Below are 17,496 nucleotides of genomic sequence, written 5' to 3'. Positions count from 1 at the left end.
GCCTCAGAAATAGGCAGCGAGAGAACAGATGCATTGGAACAGCTCCACAGCAGCTTCTCATGGTGATTAGATAGAGACATCACATATCTTTGACAGCATTTGATTCATTGATGTTGACTTAGTGTTATCCCTTCACAACTAGAATGATGGAATCTATTAGCCAGGCAGCAGCGTGGCTAATCAGGGCTGAGCAGACCTAACCACTACGAGAAATAAATCCCAGTTGGAGGCAGATGGATATGAAATTTGTGTTGTATTTCTTAATTGGATACAAGCTAAGTTAAGCACATTTTTATTGGGAATGTACCGTGGCATGCCTTTTTTGGAACTAGCCCAGGTGGTTGATATTCCACAGTGAATTGGAGATTATTGAGGAATGTGGGTCTGTATTAAAAGTGTGTGTTTGATCAGCATCTTGGAGAAGGACGTTAAGCAAAATTGTCAAACTACAAACAGAGATGTAAAATGCATACTTTCGTGAATAGAAACAATGGAAAGTATGTTTTGAGTAAAGATTTAATGTTGCAGAAAAATGAAATCTCTTCATCAAAGCCTTTTTGTTGTTGCTTCACATGTGCCGTGGGATGGTAGTGTTGAAGCAATATGATACAGATAAACAGCTAAGACTGTTAATGATTGAGCACATATCTCATAGGTTGCACATTGGATTTGTGTCTGTATCAGCAGGAGGATGTTGATATTAGTCCCATGTGTCTTAACTGATTAGCCTTTGCTTCACTAGCGGGGACACATTATTTACAGGGCATGTGATATGGACCGTGCCAGAATTGCAAATGTGGCTCGTGCCAAGGAGACATTCTGTTTTGAAAGCAAATGACTTCCCTCTAAGCTGTTTGCTCCAATCAAGCATTGGCTCAAAGGCCAAGAAGAGATGGCTTTGCCATCTTAGAGACTCAAAAGACCTGAAACCCTCCATGGTGATTAAAGAGCTCTGTTTGCTCCTGGTTTTCTCTCGGCGGCACCAGTTTGTCCCGTGGCGGCATGTCAGAAAGTAAATTGCTGGAAAGGGTCCTGAGGAGGACTTGGCTTTGGTATTGGTTGTTTTCCTATAGAGTGGCCCCCAATGGAGTGGAAAGGAAGACTGTCTCCTGTTCCCATCCAGTGGATGGCATCAATCCCTCCTCCATCCTGTCTCCCACGCATTCTCAGGTTTTCCAACCAGTTAAGGGGAGAAGCCCAACACTGAGGTTGCCTCCCAGGCAGGTCCCTGGGGAAGCTGGTGAAGGGCTCTGAGCCCCGTGATTGATGGACCAGACCTCTCAATCGTCTTAGAAGAACAGCCCCCGGGCCGGGTGGTCTGCAGAGTGATTGTACCAAATTAGCAATTAAAGATTTCTGTACAGCTGAGGAACCCATCTTACTATAAACTCTCTCCGTTCTCAGCCTCCTGCCTCCTTCTCTCTTTACTTTCTCTCTCATTTTGCATAAGCTGTCCTTTCATTTGAATACCCTCAGCAGGCCCTGCAAATTTTACTTTCATGTTGAAAAGAGACTTAAGGGATTTATTTAGATTTAATTTAGGACAGCAGCACCAATCAAGAAGCTCCAAGGATTTTGAATTACACTTTCAGGTCGGGGAATTCAAGCAAATATTGCTGAACAGTTGCCAGTGGAATGCACAACACAACTGAATGGAGACGGACAATAAATTAGTAAGGGGTGACAAAGTCTTTTGTTGAACAGGGCTAAATGGATAGACAACAATTGGAAGTTTCTGTCTGTACCCTCAGTGGATACAGACCAGTCTGGGTCTACAGTCTTTGTAACCAAGGGTGACACTAATGATGCGCAGCTTGAGCTCACTCTTGCAAGCCACTGCCTGTGTTACTCTGTTTTCTACACAAATGACTGCAGAAACAAGCATGAGAACAGACACATCATTAAATCCTCTGAGAAAACCACAATTCTTACCATTTTGTAAAATAATGAAAATTAAGTGCCCAATTGTCACAGATTTTTTGTCCTGGTGCTTATCATCTTTTCTTGAGGTGAATGTTCAGAAGACATGCTTCTGATTTGCTAGTACAGTAGCCTAGGATTCAGGCATAAGCCTCAACTACAACCTCAACCTCATCAACATTACAAAATGAATGAATTAACAGCCAATACTCTGTGTATTTTATAATAAATGCATCCTACAGAAGGCAACCAATATTTAGGAGGGTTGTTGTCTAACTCTGTATGCTGAGTTTCAGCAGTTGGTTTTTAAACCTTACTGCAAACAAATTGCCCTTAGGGATCAATAAATATCTACTGAACTGAACTCCGATAACAAGCATTTTTATATCTAGGATGCCCATGAGGAAATGTTGAGTACAGTGTGCCAAATTAGATCCTATGTCCAAATAAAGTTTGATAAACATGTATTGTAAATGTGTCTGGTATATGTGGAAATATGCAAACTTTACATCACTGTTTAATGTTGGTGCAATACTTAATACATAATTAGGTTTTAAAACTGCTCAAGACTTCTGCAACATCTCAATCTTTCAATCTCTCAAGCCATTTTAAGACAAGCAGAGTTTTGAAATGAGCTGTCTCTCAGATTCATGTTGAAGTTGTTACTGACTGCAGAGGTCCTCACCTCCCTGCTAATAAGCTTTATTGAGACACCCGGACCTCCCCACTGGGCTTCCCTTGGCATGTGCGCCCTGCTGTCACTCAGACCAGACTTTCCCTGATCCCATCGCTGCAGGAGGGTGTGCCCACCGCCCTCCCACAACAGCTCATTACTCAGAAACTTTGAAAGGGGGATTAGGAGGGTGCAGAGGAAGATGAGGAAGTGGGCAGACAGGAACAGGGGCGTCGCTTCGACACAATTCCCCCCTTTTCCCGTTGCCCCCTTCATGCTGACCCACTTCTACTTTGTCAACCCTCAGGTACATTGACCCTGCCTGGTCCACTGGGTCACAGCAGGGCCAAAACATAACTTAGCTTCCAGGACCGTGTTCCCAGAAAGTCTCCATGTGGCACACATTCCAGTCACTCCTGGGAAAATGACACAAACTCATGACTGATTTTGTATAGAAGGTAGATGTTTACAGGATTGCTGTGTTGATATCCTGTACTGTATTGAAGGCTGACAAAGTCTTGTTTTCTGGCCACTGGGTTTGGAACCTCAACCCATACAGTACTGAATTCTTTCCAGTTACCAACTTTGGAAATTCACTGAGCTTGTGAAACAAAGCAGCCCTGGAGATTCATTGAATGTGTTTGCTATCTCTTCTAATTTCTGGTGGCATAGGTGGCTGAAGAGGACAGATGGGTTATAGAGATGTGGTCTTCTCTTGTCCTGCTTTGCTCGCAGTCAGGCATCCAGATAGCCATGGTTTTCTGGAGCTTTGGTCACACACACAGTGCAACCTTTCTCCCTTTCCCAGAGCACTCTGCCAGGGCTGGCAAGGCTGTGACCGTAGTTTCTTGCATGCGTCACCTCTGTTTTCAACCCTTCGTCACTGTGGCAGCAAGTTCAAAGCAATGCTGCACTTTGGTAAAATATTATGTTTTCTGGCCATGGTGAAAAACCAAAGATTGTCATCACTGTCATTTGTATTTTGTTTTCTGTGAGTGGGAAATCTTGGATATCATGATTTCTTTCCATGTTTATTCTAACTGGATGATATAAAAAAATATGAAACACGACTATAAATATATATATATGGATGTGATATATATATATTTATGTATTTTAAGTCGTGTTTCATATTTTGTAAAATGTCTATTCATGTTCGTGAATTTGAAAAGCCTGCTTGAGCTGAGACATAACAAACTTTGTTGTACATGTGCCACCAAATATTTTTTTAAATCTTGGCAGAAACAACATTTTTCCAGTGCGTTCATGTGCTAAAAGTGCAGAACAACAGAATCATGGCTATTATGATTATGAAACAATATAAAGCAAGATTCTACCATCATTGTTTTAAGCTGTCTGATTTATGACTGTAATGTGAGCAGAGTGTAACAGTGAGAAACTGTTCCGTCATGCTAAAAAGCATGTCATTATTCTTAGAGCTTTCTTCACCCAAACACACATTTTTTCCCTCCAAAATTAAAGTTAGATCTTCTCCTTTTAACATGATATGAAGCAAGATTCTTCATCTCAGCTTATGTCATGGAAAGATCTGCTACTAATAATCATCCTGTCTTTGTTTAGAAACCTATAGAACCTCATACACACCAGCTCTTTCTCTCTGTCAAACACACAGATACAGACTTTCTCTTTGCCATATGATAGTCACATTGACCTCTCTGTACATTTAATGGAGCATGCTGCTGGGGCTTGACTGGGTGCCCAATGAGTAATGACATAATGTTTTCAGGCCTCTGTCACTATGGCCGCTCTGGGGCATTAACAGACACACCGTGTTATTTACTGCAGCACTTCTGTGAACCTCTAATGTACACACCTGAAGCACACACCATATGATTTTTATTGCTTTGGCAAAACAAGCAAAAAGAAGTTTTGGGTCAAAAACCTTCATGCAAGCCATACATTAATCGCCATTCCTAGTGTGCGCAGTTAAAGTATTAGTCTGTTGTTTAAGTAGATTTGCACTGTGGTTGATGATAAAGGTCAGGACTGTCACGTAGGCTTCCTCAACATATTTATGATGTAAGCACTTCCTTTGTCTGTCCCTAGGGGCTGAGGAGAGTTATAGGTAATATGATTATAAATGACGTCGAGTGTTAGCGTTACATTCTGCTGGATGGCAGTGCTGGTTTATAAATGTGGTTGATGGGGATCCATTTCCATACACTCACTCTAGAGTCCCCCCGCGGCCCAGCTGTGGGTCCCCTCATTTTTCCTTTTGCCAAGATGCTCACATCTGTAAGTTATATGGTCCCCTCCTAAAGCTGCGCTCCTCTTCTCCCTCTGTGATGAATGCAATGCTTTGTGACAGAGAGGCACGGCACTGTAAGATAATTTCGCTCTTCTAAAGCTGTACTTTCTCTTTCTGTTTGCAGCATATGCAGTGATTGCAAATGGACAAGTGGAATGTTCCAAAGGTTTTAAAAGGATGAATCTCACACACTGTCAAGGTAAGCAATAAAATATGTTGAAGAATGTTCACTATTGTTTTTTATGTTATCATATGATTTAACCCACTGCATATTTTAATAGGTAGCTTACCTATAACAAAAACAAAGCTTATATTAAATATAATGGCATGAGTGTGGTAAAAACGTACTGCCCATATGTTTCCATGCTTATACGGACCCTGGGGAACTCTATAAAAGTATTCCTTGCTGTGCATCTGGCCCCTATGGGAACCAGGTCAAGAATACAATTAGCCTTGATCCAGGGTCAGAATTCAGCAGCCAATAAGCACCTGGAGCTGCTGTTTTTATTGGTCTTTGGGGTTCTGAGTGGAGACTGGTACAGCAGGCTGCGATTATGGTAAATGTGGCTCTCAGAGTATTTGGAAGGGAGCTTTAGTTAGATTGATCCTGAACATACACTGTATTTTGCTCTATTGCAGCTTCCCAGAGGTGTCTAGTTGTCAGCTGGCTTTAAGTTCACGAAGCAGTAACCACCCACAGTGTCAGCTCTGTAGACAGTCCTCCACTAGATAATTCAGACTATTTATATTTGTTGGAGGTGTTAGTATACAGAACTGGAATTAATCAACATGAACAAATAAACCTTGGCTGTTAGACACAAGAAAAATGCACTGCTCAATCTGTGAACAATGCAACTGATGCTGACACTTTCAATAACAAAATGTAGCTTTTCTGACAGTCTACTTGAGCTGTGTCAATGACTTGATTAATGATGTCATAATCCAAAGGGCAATGCTTACTGAAGCCTATGGAGTGCAACAACATAACGGTCCAGTGGACAGCTTTGACTACATCTATAACAGGCCTCATCCACTGGTTCAGCAAGTTCAACATGTTTTCTGATCTGCATAGTACTTTTGACCTATTAATGTTTTAAGGTGATGATTGAGCTGGGAAACATATTTTGATAAAACAAAGACCTGTGGACAAGGACACACTTTTTTTCCAATAGTGTGTCAACTAGCCAACAACTGTGGAAATGTATCTTTCTATTATTCATACTTTTCTTTTGTGATTGTTTCAAGATGTTCCTCCCTTTCAGTTGCTCATTTTTGGAGTTCCAAAAAAGGAAAGCTGACAGTTACCCACAGTATTTACTGGAGCGCTTTAAAGTCTCTGTCCCGTTCAGCTGCTGCTCCATTCCCAAAAATGATTTCTAATTTCAAAAAACCTGCTTTTTCTGGGATTTTGTCATTATTACCAGGATGGTGTCCAGCTTGCCAAACTGTGGCTCTTAGTCTGAGCTGTTTGCAGTGTATTTTATTGGAACAGAGCAGAGCTTGTCGCATATTCAGTAACAGGCATGATTTACCGCTCTTCCTTTGTACACTGACCCTTGCGGGTAAGTGACGTCCAAGCTACAATACGATAAGATGCCCCATCAGAGCCATACGCTGCTCTCTGACTTCAGAGACGATTTCTTATCTTCAGAAGCTGCTTCTCAGAAACTACGTCAGCTGAATTGGCCATTTGTAACTGTGCTTGTTAGATGAAAGACACATAGATGCATGTGCAGTCTCTGTTGTGGGTGGTAAACTAGTGCCGGGAGCAGGTCATATTACTCATACACCACTTCAAAGAAGAGATGATGGAAGTATTACATAACTCTTTTGGCATTTTCGATCAACTTAATAAAAGCTACACACAATCAATTTTAAAACACTGACATTTGACATTTATCATATTGAATACTCGATATATTAAATTATACAGTAGGAATTCACCTGTGAAAACGTACTTTTCTCAGTAATGGCTGCTTTGGCTGTATTTTGAGAATGTTCATTCCCTGTATTCACAGTTTCTAAATGGATGCATTTTTGGCCCCATAAGTTATGACTGGTTTGAGACTTCCAAAGTAGTCATAAGGTACTCACTTTAGCCATAACAGCCAATACATATTAAGAGAGTAATGCTGCCAATTTCCTTTGCAGTGTCCATAAATAATTCCGCGGGTGTTTATGTGAATCTTTTTTTCCAGAAGGTAACAGTGGTCAAGGTCAAGTAAGGTCGCAGCAGACTGGTTGACACTTGCACTGCAAAGTTTTTGGATGTATTGCAATCATCAATATGTATCATTAGACAATAAAAAAAAACAACTATGACAAAAGATGGACACTTGTGAGTTCTTACCACAAGGACTATTTGTCAATGAGAGCAACCAAGCATAGATTCAAAATAGAAGTTGAGATTAGTGCTGGTCATGACAGGTTGTCATGGAAGTCAGTTTCAATCCCGATCAACCCACCAGCAGACTGTAACAATAGCACTAATCTGGGACTCAACCGAACCATGGATTAAAGACCTCATGTGATGAAGGCTGAGCCCAACGCTGACCTGAACTCTGACCAGATAGCATGCTGCTTAAACTAAAGTCCCCACAGTACCTGCATACAGAATATTGTTGCTCCTAGCTCTTCAGAGCATGAATATCAGCACAAGCAGGCACGACATCTGTGGTCTGCTTAATTGTCTTCACAGTGTGCCTCATCCTTACTCATCCAAACAGGTTGCTTTTGCTAACAGAGACACAGGCTTGTTTACATTGTCATAACATTGAGGCTGGAGGCTTTGTCATTATAAGGCCAGGTTTAGCTTTAGAACTAGTTCCTCCTAAGAGAGATAGAAATGTGCAAAGAAAAATGGGCAACAGAGATAGAAAAGAAGAAACAACAACAAACAACAAAAAGAACATTGAGGCATTCCCTGGATTGGCTTCAGTCCACAGAATTTATCAGCCTCAATCCCTTATAAACTCACTTTTTCCAGCAGGAAGCAAAACAACAAAACAAGAGCAGATTAATTAGAATTGGGAAAATCTGTGGTGGCAGGCTGTCGGTTTCCAGTCGTCAAAGCAATGGGAAAAGACCTAATGATGTACTCTTTGTTTAACACAGTAGAACAACAAACTTTGCCTGGTCCCAATGTGATCGCATGACTAAGCGCCTGAAATATGTCCCCCTATGCTCCTGGCTGGCACATTAACTGGCTAGCTTGCCTCCATTTGGCTTAGTGGCTCAGAAACTGTTGGAGCAGTAAGCAAACTCCACTGGCCACTGTATCAATCCACACAGCACAGCACATGGTTCAGGCCAGACAGAGGGAAAAATCTCTTTATGACTTTCACTCATTGACGTAAGCTAAGGAGGCTGTGACCTTATTGGACACTGTAAAGGAAAGATGCTGAGGAAGATAATAATCTAAAACATTCTTCTATTTCCTCTGCCTTTGCTTGACTGTCCAGATTCCAAAGTCAAGGTTACCACAACCCTGAGAGTTGAATATCTTGCAGTCAGAAGGATACATGATTGAGTGCATTCTGGTTTACAATGGTCACATTTATTGTGCATGTTTCCCTCGTGTCATCACTCCTCCTTGCTTTCATACAATTGTGAAACCTGAAAGTTTCCATATTTCATCACCTCCCAGCAGCTGGTGGTTTTGACTACATGATCTATTGCAATATTTTGTCACCTTTCAAGGTGTAAATGATTTCTAAAGCCTTACATCATCTCTGCTGGTCTGTAAGCATGAAAGCTCTGTATGCTCTGTGTGAAATGCAGCACACCAAATCTGATATCGATACTTGTACCAAATTTGGTTGAGGGGTTCATTGGGAGTTCGAAACAAATTCTTGTCAGAGGAAAAAAACATGACTTCATCATATTCCCATAATCACAATGTACTAGATACTCCATGACTGACGTACCGCATATTTCACAGACATCAATGAGTGCCTGTTGCCTGGGATCTGTAAGAATGCTGAATGTCTCAACGCCAAAGGAAGCTACAGGTGCACATGTAAACCAGGCTTCATGTTAGACGCTGCCAGGAGCCACTGTGTCTGTAAGTATCGTTGCTTTTTCTTTGACTCATAACACGTAATTCGAGGCTGTGGCCATTTTCTCGTGTATTGCATTGGATTATGGTCGATATATCGACTTTTCTCCCCAGCGGACAAGGCTGTATCCGACCAGAGGGCATTCTGCTATCGATCGGTGTCAGCAGGCACATGCTCCCTGCCTCTTGCTCAACACATCACCAAGCAGATCTGCTGCTGCAGCCGAGTGGGCAAGGCCTGGGGCCCTGGGTGTGATCGCTGTCCCTTGCCGGGATCAGGTACAGCCGCCAAAAGTTACCCTGTACTGTTGCTGCATGTGTTACAAATTCTCCTCTACCACTCATATACTGTTTAAATTCATCCACCTTCCATTTCTGGTTTTATTGTACTTGCTGAAAAATGATTTGCTGGGTTAAACACTTTTGCAGATTTAAAATGTCACATGTAATCCTTTGCAACAGCTAGCAATGGTAGTGAAAGCACAGACAAAAAATATTTACCCCTCAGTCACCATTCTGCTATTTGCCAGGCGTGTAAAGCAGTTCAAAACAACCAAATGTGTTTGGAGTGGAAAAGGACCAAAAACATAACAGTTTTCATATTTTGGAGGCTACATAATAGTGGGAGTCAGTCTTGTGTTATCACTCCAATCCTCAGAGAGAAACCCCACTAATAGACAGGCAAAGCTTCACAGCAGAAATAAATAGCTTGGCCAAGTGAAACATGGGAAGTAGTTGTCATCTTTTTTTTCATACCGATCTAATCTTCAAAGTCTCTGAGAGAAACAGGCTGGTTTTATGGAGTGTCTGTACTGGCCAGTGATTCATGGGGATTGTCATAGATCAGATATCACAGACACAGACCTCCATGGTGCTGCTCAGCCAGGACTGACACAGTACACAGACACATAACCTCTGATTATTTCGGACGCTAGCTTTTGTATAGCCTGACAAGCTGTTAGAGCCATGTTCCTAACAAAGCAGCCAGGCCCATCACTTGTGACTTGGTAACAGGAGCCTGTTGACTTTCATTCCATATTTACTCCACTTCCTCTGATGTGGCTCCTGATCATATATAACCCCATTTCCCTCCACTTTAAATTCATCATTCAGTAGCCTATCGTATCCACGTTTCCTGCATTTACACAAGCATTTACAGCGACCACATATCTGTCATTACTCGTATCTCTATTCCAGACTCTTTTGGCGTAGAGTTGCTGGTTTCAGGTCAGGTAGGGGACACAGTGCTTCTCATTTGTAATGGATTCACCATCGCTGAGGTTTGTTGGGCTCCAACACAAAGAGGTCCAGTCTCTCTCCTATAATCTAGCCAGCCAATCCTCCATTAGCCTCTCACTCACGCGCCTCTACACCAAAGAGTTCAAAGGTCAGTAAGCATTACATGATCCTCTACTTTCCCCACTGGCATGGCTGTGTCTGTTTGAGTGTGCAGATATCCCCCAGTCTATCCAAATCCCCTTGCTGGTAGCCCTCTGTGACAGCTGTCACTGGCCTGCCAGCTAGCTAGTTCTGCAGCAATAATCGAAACCCGACCCCCTCAGTCACAGCACACAGTAAAGCATGCTCAACATAACAGTATTACACGGATGGCTTATGGTATTGCTATGAGCATCAGACAGAAATATGAGACACAATTACACTCTGGCAGCGTTTTATGTTAGCTTTAGGAGCCCAAGAGCAGGACACAGAGGTGATGTTTTCTATAGCTCATTGTTTGCTGCTATGTGTTGCCTACCCTGCAGACCATTTCAAGGAGATCTGCCCAGCTGGTCACGGATATACCTACTCGCGCTCTGATGTGCAGATTTCTCTCAGACAGCTGGGGGAAGATGATCTGCAGAGCACAGGAGTGTCATGGGAGGAGCAGAGCCCCACTTACCCTCAGCCTCCATCCTCCCAGCCCTCACTGCCACTGCCACAACACCCCAGCTACCCACAGACACCACAAGTACCCCAATACCCTGAGTACCCTGAGACACCACAAGCACCCCAATACCCTGAGTACCCTGAGACACCACAAGCACCCCAATACCCTGAGTACCCTGAGACGCCACAAGCATCCCAATACCCTGAGTACCCTGAGACGCCACAAGCACCCCAATACCCTGAGTACCCTGAGACGCCACAAGCACCCCAATACCCTGAGTACCCTGAGACGCCACAAGCACCCCAATACCCTGAGTACCCTGAGACGCCACAAGCACCCTGGTACCCTCTGACTCCACAGCAGCCTTTCCATCCCTCTCACCCAGCCAGAGAGACACCAAAACAGCTGGAAGGTGAGAATAAAATGTTTGGTACATTAAATCCCTGCCAAGTTGTCTTTAAGGTTGGTAAATGTTTACTCTGAATGGTAAAGAGATGAATAGTTGCTGCTGCTGAATGTTCATATTATGCACTTAGGCCTTGGAGTTATCCAAACATGGTATTCACTTAACCACATGCATATTTTTACCACAACCTATGGCATAAACAATGCAGGGCAGATGAGTGATACACAATAGGATTTTCTTTTCTACATGATGCAAATGGATTAGCTTTTTTAGTGAGAATCCAAACATCAACAGGATGTTTTGATATCCATAAATATATGCTTGATCCAACATCAAACATATTGTGTAGCAGTACTCATGTCCCCCATGCATCAAAGTGAAATCCCTGTGAGCATCACAGCAGCACACACAAGTAATCCACATTGGCCATACATCTAAATCCTCAGGATTTTCTGTAAATGTATCTTCCTAATTTAATGCTTGTGAGATACTTTATTGGCAAAGCTACGACATCTTGATTTATATGAGGAAACAATTATGTAAATATTTAGGGATTTTTGTCTTCATTATCAGAGATATCTATTTCCTTGTCTCTCTTTGCATTTTTCCTTGGCCAGTAGTCTTCACTACGTTTCTAATATAACTTTCTCTGTCTGGCTTGGAGGATAAATGTGCCATAAGCTTTGTTTTATTAGCTACAAAGACCTCCAAACCTGCAAGTCAAGTGCCTAAGGAGAACATGGGTTGTTGTGTATGTTGTGTGTGGTCAGTAATGGTACTTGTTAATGCAAACAGAATGTCAACTTTTGCTACTGATAAACTTTTCCTCTTCTTTCTGTCTCGTGGCAGATGTGGAAATTCTGAGCCCGGTAAGTTCTCCCTCCCTGTCAACCTGTTGGCACATACTTTTGAAATGTTTATCTTAGAACAATATGCTCTAGCTATCTCAGCTGGAGGGTTTGTTATGATTATATAACTTATTCAGACCACATTTTGGTAGATACACACACCTAATTAGCACTGACTATGATGACAAAAGCAGAAATACTGTATGAACATGAATATGGCAATGAAATGTAACCAAAATCTTTGACAAGTAATATTTTGCTTGTTTTCTAGCCAGCTGTTGTGACTGACTCACCACTGACATATCCAGGTATTTTTCTCTTGGCTTTACTCATACTGATCATACAACACTACTTGTTCACCCTCAACAAGTGCCTTAACACTGTTGTTTAATGCTTCTTGTGGTTTGATTTAGCATCTCTTAGCTCAAGGGCCAATAGTAGTTTCAGTCAGGCACAGACACGTGATGCGTTTTCTATAAATTGCTCACTCCTACGGCAGTCTCAATCCTCGTCTGCTCTGCCCTCGTGCCAGTGAAAACATTGACATTAAAGTTTGAAGGTTGACTACATTCAATGAGTCTACTTGATTTATTTCAGTCTTTAGACTGGAGAAAAGGGTAGATCATTTTTATATAGCTGGCCAGTGAGTGAGCTGAGGCAGTAGTGGTTGGGAAAACAAGCAGTGTCTCGTTTAGGTTGTAGAGAATGAGGACTTAGTATGTGTCACAGTGTTAATGGTTCACTGTGTTCGCACTCACCCAGTCTCGATCCATCTTCACAGAGACTTCTCCAGACTCCTACATCATCAGCCTGAGGCCAGATTCAAAGGACACAACCCACACAGACTCAGTCACAGGTAAAACATGCATTAGAATACATGTAATAAACACTGGGACTCTCTTGAAACACTGGATACATATCATAAATCAACAGTGCCTTACTGACAGGTGGGTATGGAGCTGTAGGACGACTACGCACAAGGGCAGCATGGAGCTCAACTCTTCATTTTTTATGCTCTCAGTCAACTGCTGGCAGACAGCAGCACGTCTCATAAGACACATTTTTTAAGGCTTACCCAGCCGAGGAGACCTTGTATTATGCTTTTATTTGACCCCTTTTCTCAGAGCCAATTTGGCTTGAAGATGCCGTGCTGCACAGAGGGCGAGAGGGCGAGGAACCAAGAAAGAGTGTGCCTCTTGGAAGGGGAAGCTATTCTCTGAGTGGACAGAGGCCAGATTTGTAAAAAATAAAGTGGAAGACAGGGTTAAAGTGTTTTTGGGTGACAGAGAGAGTGAGAGGAAGAGCAATATGGAGATAAAGGAAGAATTTGCAGTAAACCTATAGAAAAAGAGATACTGTAGTGAGGTTTGTCCTCCTTAACCAGACACAGGGGCCCAGTTCAATGTCTCTATTTTACCACAGTCCATTTGGACGGAAAAGGACAAGAACAACACTAATGTCAGGCTCTACTGTGCATGACCTGTTTCTTGCCGACCCCTTTGTAAGAGCTCCATACCACCTGTTAGAACACTACAGTGCTGTAAAACCTGTCCTCTCATCCAAGACCCCACCTATAAAACAGCAAGACGGGTTCCCATGGAGAACAACATGTGTTAGTGGAATGTAGTTTTTTTATTTTTATTTTTTTTACAGTGTCTGTAATGTTATGTAATTCTAGGTCAATAATACTTGTGTCTGCTTTCTGAGTAATGACTGTACACATCTCTATGGCTTTTTATAGGTATTGACAAGTGTGCCACCACCCCCGCCATATGTGGCCATGGGAAATGTATTCCTGTGCAGACTGGCTACACCTGCCACTGTGAGCCAGGATTCAAGCTCAGTGCACTGCAGACCAACTGCATTGGTAAGCACCAATGGGAGAGAAAAGGAGATGGAGTAAGACAGGGGTAACGGTGGGACACTCAAAGAGAAGGAGGGGCACACAAACACACACATGTTGATACTCGAGGCCCCAGCGGCTCTGTCTATCATCATCTCTGTGCAAGTCCTCAACACCAAACATTACATGGCATAGAAGCCTTTAGAAATGAAGTGAGCCAAAATGAAAGGGATCCGTTTGTTTATGCTGACCTGTTCCGTGATGCCTGACAACAGCGTACAGGCCATCCAAAAGAGCTGCCACGGTGCTGTGATCCCTTACCTCACGGTGAAGGCCTTGATCGCAGCCTCTGCTCTGCCTGTGCAGTAGAGGAGCTCTAAAGTCTGGGCTTGGAAAGTGAACAGTTTCTGCTGGTGAAATGGAACTTCAATGTAATGTAATGCGTTCGATCTCGTCTACTTTCTTTCTCTGTCTCCCATTGTAGATGTGAATGAGTGTGACGAGGACCCATGTGAAGGGAAGGCCCACTGTATAAACAACTATGGCTCCTACACCTGTCAATGCCACAGCGGCTACAGCCAGGTGATCACCCAGAACAGGAAGTTCTGTCAAGGTGAGACACAGCCGAAATTACAGCAGGAGACATAATGTTTCCAATGGATGAAAGCCACCACAGGCTGCTGTTAGCTTTCTGACTCCACTCTCACTAGAGCACCACAAGTTCTTGTCTGTCAGCGCTGTTCATTTAAAAAGCATCCTGCCCTAATTAATGCTTTGGAACACAATAGTCACTTTCTTTTCTGTTCCCCTTGGTTTTCATTCAATCTGGCAGACATTAATGAGTGCAGCATGCCCAACAAGTGCCAGAATGGCAAATGCCTCAACACAGAAGGATCTTACACCTGTGAATGCAACAGTGGCTTCGCCAAGTCATGGAGAGGCCTATGCGAAGGTGACATGCATGCACAAGCACCTACGCACTCATAATCAAGTTCACGTAAGCACAGTCCTAGCCAGACGTATTTGTTTGCTGCCATGAGTTAATGTGTAGCCTGGTAACAAAACACATGTATTTTCCTCTAGTTGAAGCCAGGAAGAAAACTATGCTCAGTTCGTGACAGAGGCATTGTGTGTTTGTATATATTAGCATTTGTGACCTTACACCCTCTTTCTTCCATGCATGTGCATATTGTTTTAGTAACAACTAATTCAAATGATTGTTTTCATGTCCCACCTTCTCCCTGAGCAGATGTAGATGAGTGCAGAGATCCCAGCTCCTGTCCCAACGGTGTCTGCGTCAACACTCTCGGCTCCTTCCAGTGCCAGAGTTGCGGCCCAGGGTTCAGGCCTGCCGATGAGAGATGTGTGGGTAAGTCAACCCCACACCCCATCACAGCAGCAGCACCACCACCTCTACCCGAACTCCTTAGGGTATTTCTGACCGCTACATGGAAATATGCTGGGTTTCCCCTCTTACACTGTAAAAGCTTCCTGTATTAGGTAACATTTACGTAGACAAAGCTGCTGCTCCAGCATCACCAAAAATAACCAAGGTGGCATGGCAACAAGCTGTGCTGTTAATGACTTCCTGACAGCTTATGATGCTGTACAGTTCAACAAATAGCACAGGCTGAATTAATTTCACTGAATTGTGGCTTTTTGCTTAAAGGGACACTCTGACTGCTGATGTGCACAGAAATTATATAAAATAAATTGTACTTTATGCTTCAAAAGACTTTATATTGGATGTTTTATGGCCAGCATGGACCGCTACTGGGCCCCCACACGACAGCCCAAAACCACATGATGATGATGATGGCTGTATTGCGTGGGCCATGGACAGCCCTCCGCCCTCTCTCTCCATTCAGTGTTTCCACGTATGATATATCAACTCCTCCACCCAGCAGCCTCTGCATATCCCAAATATTGTTTAAACACAGTCACCGTGTTATTGCTGATCTTTCGTTATCACTGGCCCCCGTAAAAAGATTGTTTATAATACATAATTTGGGAGAGTCCAAATATTTTCTCTTGGCCACAGCCTTGAACAAACAGCGTATTATTTTTGGAGAGCTCTGGCCACTGTACTGTCGGGCCCAGCGGAGGCCAGCGAGGCTTTATTACTACTGCTGGGCTAGGTGAGAGGACCGAGGAGTCACATGAGATGTATGAGAAGGTCTAAGGGTGAATTCCCCACTGTGAAGAGGTCAAGACATGCAAACAAATTATCTCACTCACCATAGTGTTGTCTGTGGTCCATTGTAAAGTCTCACTTGCGTATTATTAGATTTGAATACAGAAATGGCCGACAAACTACATTTGGTGTGTGTTGTGTTTAAGCTAACTCGCTAGCAGCTCCCTGTTGCATAAGAGCCTGACTGGTGTTACCACATCCCATCTCTATGACCTTGCACCCCTCTAATTTGTTTGGAAACCTAAGCTCCTGGAGTGAGTATTCCAGAAATGTGAAAAGCTGAAAGACTGAATGAGGATGGAAAATATGGAAATTAACTTTAGTAGTCATTTGGAGTTCTTTATAGTCGATTTCTCAGTGAGTCTTACCACTGATGCCCTTGTTTAAAGTCTCGTGAAAACACCACTTCAACTACTTATTATATATTATTAATTCATTGTAAATCTGTAGTGTATATATAGTAACTGAGAGGAACCCTGTAAATGAAGGATAACACTGGAGGTAAATATTTTTACTCTGAACATCCGCCCAGGCAGCGCTAACAGGCCTACAGTATACATCTGGCGCTGTGGGAGTCACATAAAACAGGCAACATGAGCACTGGGTTTCCAGTATTTGCTTCAGTCAATTGACGGTAGCACAGTGGTTTGGGCCCAATTGGCCGAATCGTGGATAAGCCTAATTGCTGGTGTGATAGAGAAAACAGCTCCATTCCCTTGTCAGGGCTTATCGCAGAGGCCTGAGAGATGCCGGATGATTGCGGAAACAAAGCAACGGGCCACACTGACAGACGTCTGGCAATGCCCCCGGCTAGGCAAACAAAACCCAGTCTGTGACTCTCTTGCAGTGTTTTCACTGAGCTCTCTGTTTCGGCATCTCTATCACCTCTCGGCAGCGTCCTCTCTCCACCTCCTTTGCAGAAAAATACTTTTCCTTCCTCTCCCCCCTTTCCCTTCCCTCCTTTAATATCTCTTGCTCTGTCTCTTACACTCACATAATAAGACTTCACTTCAGACTTTCTCTTCCCACACCTTCACCCAACCTGAAAAATTGCCATTGTTAACACTTGATAAATTCCACTATAAAACATTATTTCTGCGTGAGCTTTACCACAAACATAATTCCTGGGTAAACTGTTCTGACTCATGAAGTGGAAAAGACAGCTACTGCTGCAAATAGTAAAAGGCCTTCATGAATGAGATGAGGGTCTGTGCACTGATGTACTATAATGACTGTTTTGCAGTCATTTTGCACACTAATTGTACTGTAATCGTTTCCCCTTTACTGCTGTACTGTGACCCTTATTTTGTAGACCCATCTTTATTTGTATTTTCTTGTTGTTGTTTCCTGCTACAATGGCCCAATTCCACTTTGCATCTTATATTTTATCTTATGTTA

The 17,496-nt window shown here is 42.9% G+C and overlaps 1 protein-coding gene across 2 annotated transcripts in view; it reads left to right on the top strand.

The window, feature by feature from the left end:
* The window catches only part of LOC122861463 (latent-transforming growth factor beta-binding protein 2-like), an 84,439-nt gene that overhangs the window by 43,604 nt on the left and 23,339 nt on the right, over positions 1-17,496 (top strand). Inside the window, exons 9-19 of one of the 2 annotated variants that reach the window (XM_044165906.1) lie at positions 4,987-5,061; positions 8,803-8,925; positions 9,034-9,198; positions 10,683-11,219; positions 12,063-12,082; positions 12,333-12,369; positions 12,843-12,917; positions 13,803-13,928; positions 14,389-14,517; positions 14,737-14,856; positions 15,154-15,273. In XM_044165906.1, the coding sequence (XP_044021841.1) occupies positions 4,987-5,061; positions 8,803-8,925; positions 9,034-9,198; positions 10,683-11,219; positions 12,063-12,082; positions 12,333-12,369; positions 12,843-12,917; positions 13,803-13,928; positions 14,389-14,517; positions 14,737-14,856; positions 15,154-15,273 (1,527 nt within the window). The remainder of the gene's footprint in view (positions 1-4,986; positions 5,062-8,802; positions 8,926-9,033; positions 9,199-10,682; positions 11,220-12,062; positions 12,083-12,332; positions 12,370-12,842; positions 12,918-13,802; positions 13,929-14,388; positions 14,518-14,736; positions 14,857-15,153; positions 15,274-17,496) is intronic. The other variant, XM_044165907.1, reaches the window with a different exon arrangement.

This window comes from Siniperca chuatsi, linkage group LG15, assembly GCF_020085105.1.
Source record: "Siniperca chuatsi isolate FFG_IHB_CAS linkage group LG15, ASM2008510v1, whole genome shotgun sequence".
NCBI lineage: Eukaryota > Metazoa > Chordata > Actinopteri > Centrarchiformes > Sinipercidae > Siniperca > Siniperca chuatsi.
The sequence above is the reverse complement of the archived record's forward strand: the minus strand, read 5'-3'. Positions and strand labels throughout refer to the sequence as shown.